This window comes from Anguilla rostrata, chromosome 5, assembly GCF_018555375.3.
Source record: "Anguilla rostrata isolate EN2019 chromosome 5, ASM1855537v3, whole genome shotgun sequence".
NCBI lineage: Eukaryota > Metazoa > Chordata > Actinopteri > Anguilliformes > Anguillidae > Anguilla > Anguilla rostrata.
In genome coordinates, this window is record NC_057937.1 from 13,183,707 (window position 1) to 13,191,821 (window position 8,115).

General features: G+C 42.4%; 1 protein-coding gene across 1 annotated transcript; it reads left to right on the forward strand.

Annotated features, from left to right (window-relative positions):
• LOC135256094 (kazal-type serine protease inhibitor domain-containing protein 1-like) lies at positions 1 to 4,588 on the forward strand. The gene is made up of 4 exons (XM_064337967.1): positions 1 to 825; positions 1,641 to 1,801; positions 2,350 to 2,497; positions 4,169 to 4,588. Exons 1-4 carry the CDS (start codon positions 375 to 377, stop codon positions 4,282 to 4,284), a joined length of 876 nt encoding a protein of 291 aa, XP_064194037.1. The 5' UTR covers positions 1 to 374; the 3' UTR covers positions 4,285 to 4,588.
• The last annotated feature ends 3,527 nt before the right edge of the window (positions 4,589 to 8,115 follow it).

Consider the following 8,115-nt stretch of genomic DNA (forward strand, 5'->3'; position numbering starts at 1 on the left):
TTAAAAAAGAAAGAAAAAAAAAACATGGAGTTACCAATTGGGACAGCTCTCAGCAATTTCTTCAGTCCTAGCTTTACCACTGTGGAGTAGGTTACTACGACTGTGCTGATGGAGGCGAATCTCCCCTAAAATACCTTTGTGGAGAAGGAAAAGACTGAGAACAGGGAAAAAGAGAGCAAGCCCAGGATGAGATTCTGGTCAGGAACTGACCGTTGATTCTATGTGCACACTGAAGCCATTAGGTGAGCCACTCTCAGGAATGCAAAGTCAAGGTCTTCCTGTGAGTCGCTGATATATTCCTGCGGTATATAAAAATCCTTAGACGCAGGTATTGTTGGTGGGGAGATATAAAAGACGTCTCTTTGGGACAAACGATGGATCACTTCCTGGTGTTGTTTGTGGTGCTATCGGGCTCAGTGACGGACAGCCAGGCAGGCCGGGGCCTCTGGGACCAGCTGGAGGCGTGTGGGGAGTGCTACCCGGACCAGTGCGTCACGGAGCTTCGATGCCCGGCCGGGCGGGTGAGGGACCGCTGCGGGTGCTGCTGGGAATGCGGGGGCGACGAGGGACAACCCTGCGACCTAGACCCTTCCGGAAGCTTCTACGGCATCTGCGGGGAGGGCCTCATCTGCCAGATCCTGGACCGGGACCTGCTGGCTGGGGAAGTGCCAGAGCCCCAGTGTGTCTGCGTCCAGCAGGGGGTGCTGTGCGGCTCCGACGGACGCACCTATGAGACTCCCTGCCAGTTCAGAACAGCCCAGCACAGGCAGAGAGAGGAGAGCAAGCTGACCGTGACCTTAGCCCATCATGGGCCCTGTAAGGCCAGTAAGTCTATTCATTACCAATGTGCGAACTGCATTCTTAGTAATGTTTGTATAAGTCAGCCAACCTTTTATATAGATAGTCAAATAACCTGGTCTGATAATTATTCTGTGTTTCTGTACATTTCTGGAATTATATTTTCTTCTGTAATGCAGTGATTGTAATTCCTTTTAACAATGGTGTCAATAATGCTTACAATGGAGTATGCTTCAATGGTTACTTTTATTTTATGCTGCCCAAAATGCTAACTAAGTAGATATGTGTGGACTTGAGCAAAATATGAGTGTTTACATGCATTTAAAAGCATCTAGAAAATACGATGATGTGAAAATCTATTGTTGGTGGAATGAATAAAAATCTATAAAACAATTTTGAAAGCATTTTAAAAAGTAGGCTGTTGCAAAATTAATTAAGTGCCACTTAATGAAAGTCCCTAAGCTGAATAATGCTCATTTGTAGAAAATTTCTGAAAATTTTATGAAAATTAATTTTAAAAGTTGTTGCAAATTAAATTAAGAGTTCTGCTTAATGTAACAGATAATGAAAATCTTTTGGAGCACTGAGGATAAATGAACGAACCGAAAAAAAAAAACTGAGCAGAAAGTGAGGTGGCCTACTTATTTTGCCCTTTACTCCACTAAAAGCGATGCAGTCTGCAGCATTGGTCTCAGGGCAAAGATTTCTGGGATACAGTCCCTATAAACAATACAGAGGAGTACAGATGATTAAACTGGTCTAATCTGGCCATTGTAGTGGGTTAATCTAAACTATTCTCGCTAATATATACTTTGCTCACTTATATCATTATGTTTTGCCAGAGCCAATTATAGCTACTCCCCCTCATGATGTCATCACTGTGGAAGGAAATGACATAATCTTCAGCTGCGAAGTGTCGGCGTATCCCATGGCGATGATCGAGTGGAGGAAAGAGGGCAACAGCATCTTCCTGCCTGCAGATGACTCCCACATGGCAGTGCAGGTATGTCAGAAATAGAAAGCAGAATGCAAACCTAACACGCAGTATCCGCATTCAGAATTGCTCTGTATTTATAATGAATGAACTTTCAGATTGCATGAGTTTGCAGGTCATTTCATTTTAATGGGAAACATTTCTGGAATGTTCTGGAACATTTCTCATTACATTTCTGGAAACTTCAGAATTTGGCCACTGTTATCCTGGGATCCTGCTGACTGGGTTTTGGGAAGTGGCTGCATGCTCATTATTGAGTAAAATCCAGTTGACATTTGGCACCAGACCTCAGGCAAGGAGATCAAAATGAGATGTGATCTCAGCCATACTCTTTGCTATATTCCCCATAAGGCCCTACACCTAGTGTTCAATTGTACTATCCATGGGACCCCTATATCCAGTGGTGAGTTATATTAACCATCAGACTCTTGATGAGACATAAGTGGCTTCCATCAGTATCGGAGACAGCGAGAGTCAGTAAGTGACAGAGGAGTCCCGGCCGAAGCTTGTGTTAATGGAAGGGCCAGCTGCGTCCTCACTCGGTCTGTAATCTCCAGGCTCGCGGGGGGCCCCGTCGCTTTGAACTGACCGGCTGGCTCCAGATCGAGGACGTCCGGCAGGCGGACGAGGGAGTGTACACGTGCACCGCTAGGAACCAGTTTGGAGAGGTGCTCGCACCGGCCAGATTGCAGGTTGTGAAGAAAGGTATGTCTGGACGTGGGGGTCGCGGTGGGGCGGGGGGGTGGCCTCTCAGGCCAGTAACAGATGTGCCTGAAGCAAGGGGGGGTGGGGGGGTGGGGGTATGGATTGTAGGTTGCGGTTCCTTGCTCGGTTAAGTGAGACAGGTTTCGTGGGGTGGGGATTTTGGCAGGATCTCCCCCCAGGGCAAAGATCTAACATAGAAAGCAATTATGGGAGTGGCTAGAGTCAATGTTGTGTCTAGCTCTGTCCAACATATCCAATGTTTAGCCTTCCTAATTAGCCAGCAAAATAGAAATAAATAGATAAAACAACATTTATATTCAAACGATTGACACATCAGCATGGGTTCAAGCAGCTGCATTCATGTCTGCATATACTGATCCTGCATGTGTCTGTATATGTCAACACATCTGTAATTTTTATTAATGTATTACTTTAAATCACTAATCCTTTTGATTTAGTAGTGAGGAAAAGATTTAGTATGCCATGAGGCAAAATGGAAATACAGTACATTTACAATTAAAGAAGAATCAATATTTTTCACCACAACAGAGTTAGTTATTTCTAACCTATTCTCATGTTACTGTACATCCCCTTAATATATAAAAAAAAACAGACAGTGTGGCTGGAGATTTGGTTTGTCCACATATTTCTCGGAAGCCAAGTACTCTATAAGCCACTGGACTGTTTTCAATCCAGTGGTCAGGGAAAGTCTCATCCACCTGTACGTTTACTCTCAATTAGGGAATGAAGACATCAACGTCAACAGGAATTGTCAACCGATACCACTATCGTGCACCGACATCTCTGCGTTGTCATAGGTGAACTTGGAATTCCGAGAAATTTCACAGAGCCGAGATAACCTTACAGCATCTCAGGCTTTTCTCCTTTGTGGAGAGGGTGCATTAGTGATGACAGGCATTCTGGGGGTGGGGGTGGGGGGGAGCTGATGACAGTAGATTAGATTTGTGGAGGTGGGCTTGTGTATTATGTGGCAGGGCAGAACTGTGGCTGCATCCCAGTCGATCCCCCCTGTCCCATCCTCTGGGATAGGCTTCTTTTCCCAGCTGCTGCATATCTGAAGGATAGGGTTTTCCTTTCCCGTTTCCTGGAATCCACCCTGTCAGATCAGGAGAACTGAGAAGATCTGAATGCCTGTTGGATCTGTGTGAAGTTGGTGTGAAAAACTCTTTCTGTGGATGAGAGCATTATAAAGATCACCAGTGATGCTCATCACATTTATACAGAATGTGTAGACACACACAGTAATTGATTATGTGTTTGCAAGTGCTTGTGTACTTGCATCAAGTGGCCACTATTATTGTTTGTCTCACTTATTTTCTAGTTGCATACTAAGTTTGATGTTTAAGAACAAAAAATATGGAGGATGTACCCATCAAGTCACATTTAAGCACTACCTGAGCACAGATAAATCAACCTTATTCAAGGTAGAAAAGAAACTAGACCATGTCATTGCTGTTCTCTCGTTCTCTCTATAGTTTCATGTCTAATTACAGTATTGAAGACTACCAATATTTATGGAGCAAAGTGATCACAATTGCATGTCTTGCTAACTAGTTTTGACCTATAAATGTCTAGGCTGACAGCATTTCATTAATCGTGCCATGCTTCTTTATAAATATGTTGCCATGTAACCTCAGTAACTCTTTACAGATTCGGAGTGGGCACATCAGCTGAAGCAACAAAACACAGCAGTGTACGATGATTCTGATGAGGATGAGGACGACGAAGAAGACTACAAAGTTTCATCAAGTGGGCATTCATATTAAAAGCACATTATTCATTTAACAAAAATTCAAGTTTTTTCATGGAAAATACACAGCTATGAGCAATGTTTTTCCCGCTTTGACAACAAAACCTAAACACAAACACCAATGTTGTCTAGTCCCACGATCAAGGTGAGATGCTTCAGTGATTTCCTTATTGTACTGTACAAAGTGAAAACCTTTACCTTTTGACTTCTACCATGGCCAGATGGAAGCTGTCAGCAAATTTGGCATACAGTATGAGTTCCTTCCTGTGACACAACACTTTCATATTCAACATATTAAAACTATTGCCTGTGCAAAATCACATATTGGTCTAATTCTTGTGCAAAAATACCTAATGATAATGACTATGACACCGCAGTCAGTAATGAATATTCAGTGAGTCATTATTAATAATTTATAATAATAATAATTATAATAATAATACATATTCTTATTAAATCACACTGACACCAAAATGTATGCTAGATATTTGTAAATATGTGCAGAAATTTATTAGAAAAAATAATGCTCTGAATGAATTCATTGGTTTGTCATTTTGTAATGTAATGCTAAGCTACCCCCAAAACACTTGGTAAAAATCCATTGGAGACTGAAGCAAGAAGGTAAAGATCTGTCCGCTTTACACATGCAGTATTTACAATAATTCCTTCTTTGGTAAAACAGCAATAAATCCTGCCTCTTTCCAATGAACTTTAACAGACGCATTTAGGAAGTTAGAGAGAGTGCAGTTTGGGATTTTTTTTTTACCGTCTACTCCTAGTGCATCCCTGTCCTGCTAAATAAGATATGTAGTTAGAGCTCTTAAGTGTTCTCAGAGAGTCAGGGGTTAGGAGCAGAGGGCAGCTAGGTTAAGTTGTTTGAAAGCCAGGGTATTAAGAGGTATTTTACACTTTGGAACCAGGTTCTGTGGGGGGCTTTTGTTTCCTCTTTATTGATCCGGGCCCAGCCCATCGATGCATAATAGAGCAGCCCTCTCTGAGCGGCTGCAGGGCTACAGCCCCGCCTTCGAGTCGGGAGACGGGGCTGTCGCTGACTGCCATTATTGCCCCATAAAGGATCCCGCGGGAGGTGCGCTGGTGCTCGCGTCAGCACACGCCGAAAAAACCCCCCAAAAAAGCCGTGCGCTTAACAGACACCTCTGTTCCCGGGGAGACGATCAATCGGAATTCAATCTGTTAGGCTTGGATTCCGACAGGGGAGGTAATTGCTCATAATGAGCCAGATAGGTGACAACAGTTTTAGGACTAGGCTCCGGCACGATCAGGTGTTTCCTCTCAACTCCCGTACCACAGCGGGGTGCTCAAATGGGGCGTGGCCGCTTGTCTGGAGCCTGCGACACCTTTTCGAATCGCTCGATACGGCACAATTGAAACCCTTAATGGCAGAGGGGCATTGATTGTCAAGTGATCCGGAGGGCCGTTTATCATCACGGCTGTGTCCCTTCCTCTGAGATGCACTTCTTTTGACACCTGGCCTGGCGACTCAAAATGGCGACAAAGTATCACATCAGGGGAGTGTTGTGAGAATGGCATAGGTTAGAGACGCATTGTATTATTGAGGCGATGCATTTTCTTCATGCTGTTGTAATACTATCCCCTCTGCGTACTGTATCCTATAACCCAAATGTATAAAGCCTTCCCTTGACACTATTTGCTGTGCGTGGTTCTCTCTAAAGCTGCTTCATTAATCTCTTTTATTTTGTGGGGAGTGCCCGTCGCTCCTGGCGAACCCCTGAGGGCTACAGGGAATTGAGATGGGCAAGATGGCACCTCAATCGGCTTGTAACATGATGTTCAAAGGTCAGGAGAGGTCAGGGGTCACCGGCAGAGGCCTTCGATTAATGGACGTCTCAATAAAGCAGGGTAATATTAGCTGCTTGGCTTTGTGACCCGACAGAATCGGAGGGCAGAAGCTTCATCTGAGAAGAGAGGAAAGTGTTGAATCTTCCTTTCATAATTGCCCCTCCAAGCAAATACATAAAATGAAATAAATAAATACACGTAATGCCTGGAGCCTCAAAGACACAATCAGAGGGTTGTTGAGCAAATCTTTCCTCTCATCCCATCACAGAAATGAGAGCAAACATAAAATATATATTAAATTTTTTTTTTTTTTTGCTATTTAAAAAAAAAAAAAACGTTTATAAAAAGATGCACTGTATTGAGCTGTATCTGGGGACCCAGACACCAAAAAATCATGTCTAGTTGCTGATATTTGACGGATGACTGCCAAGAGCACCGGGAAGCTGATAACAGACTCTTCACACCACAGACAGATCCCTATTTGAAGACTGAGGCACTCTATGTAAGTTCTTAGGAGTTACGTTATGACTCCCTTGACAACACTTTAATGCTTCCCAGAGGAAATTCTGAGTTCCCTGGGATTGTTTTCATGTTATTCTCCCCATGAAGGTAAGACACAGAACAAACTGGGCACAACTGAAAAGCCCAATCCAGCAGGGGAGACTGTGTGGTGCAGACCATAGGGTAGTGGACACTCAACCTATATATGAATCCCCTCATGCGGATGGGGATTCTGTTCACCAGCATGATACTTTCTGTACTGTGATACTATGATACCTGTGAACCATGTTTGCTCTTTCTGAATAAAATTAAATAAATAAAAAATCTGCATGGGAAGTTTAATAGGAAACATAAAATTGTAATGAATGGATATTAGAAATAGTCGTGAGTTTTGAAATTGTGTCTGTGTATTATAATGAGCTGTATACCAAGGCTGATTTTTCAGCACTGAAATCAAAGCTTGCACATTCAGTTGCAAATGCGGCAGCAAATGATATCAGGTTTGATGGAGGCGAGCGCATTGGTGAAAGCCTTTTAATGTTTATTAGTCGATACATGGTGAATATACACTGGAGAAATCAATGGGGAGATATTGACTGTTTATGCTCCATAAGTGACTTCTGCCTCAGCAAGATTTACTGCTGGAACGTTGTTAGCAGTTAAATTTTAATCGAGCTGGGAGGTCTTCTTGGAGTTGAAGTAAGAAAATCGTAATGTGACTGTTGGATGAGTACCCGTTAAAGCGGTCAAAGAAGTTTAAATGACGGGTATTTGCTAATCAACCAATTTAAGAAATGTTTATTAGTTGCTTGTTGATACTGATATGGAAATGCCTCATTTATCTCCAAAATTACATACCAAAAAAACTGGCTTGAAATCTATTTATCCAAGGAGGAAAACAGTGGTTGTGACCATCCTGCTGTTGTTTAAGCTGACCAACAGATGGCGTATATTGCACAAATTTTCCTCATCAGGTGCGGTCTCCCTTTTTCATTTTGTTGGCATTTAGGTGATGGGTTATAAATGTCCTCATTAATGTGGGGATAGCTGAAAAATCTCTCTGTCACTGCAAAATGCTTCCTTGGTCGCAAAGCAATAAACATTTGGTATTTTTCAGCACGGTAGCTAATTATACATGCTAGGTTTAAATAGTTTTTAATTGTTAATGAGTAATTTAGAGACAATAAAAGGTTGCTGCTGTCTTAACTGATATGAGTTTCAATATATTCTCGATTGGCCTCGGTCTTAACAGCCTGCTCATGGAAAACAGTCTTTAAACACAAATACCAAATAAACGACAGTTTAACCACCCTCCAAAAGTCTGTGTAATATATGAACCAGTTCAGCTTGACTCATTTGGCTTGTAAATAGAGGCATTAACAACCACTTTGATCATCTCACCAATAATTACTTTAAATGCATTTTGGTGGTGAGAGTTGTGGCTCGTAGTTATTCAGTTGCTGGATATGACTTATATTTATTATATTTTAATGGGAATTTACAGCATTCCATTCAGGTCATTGTC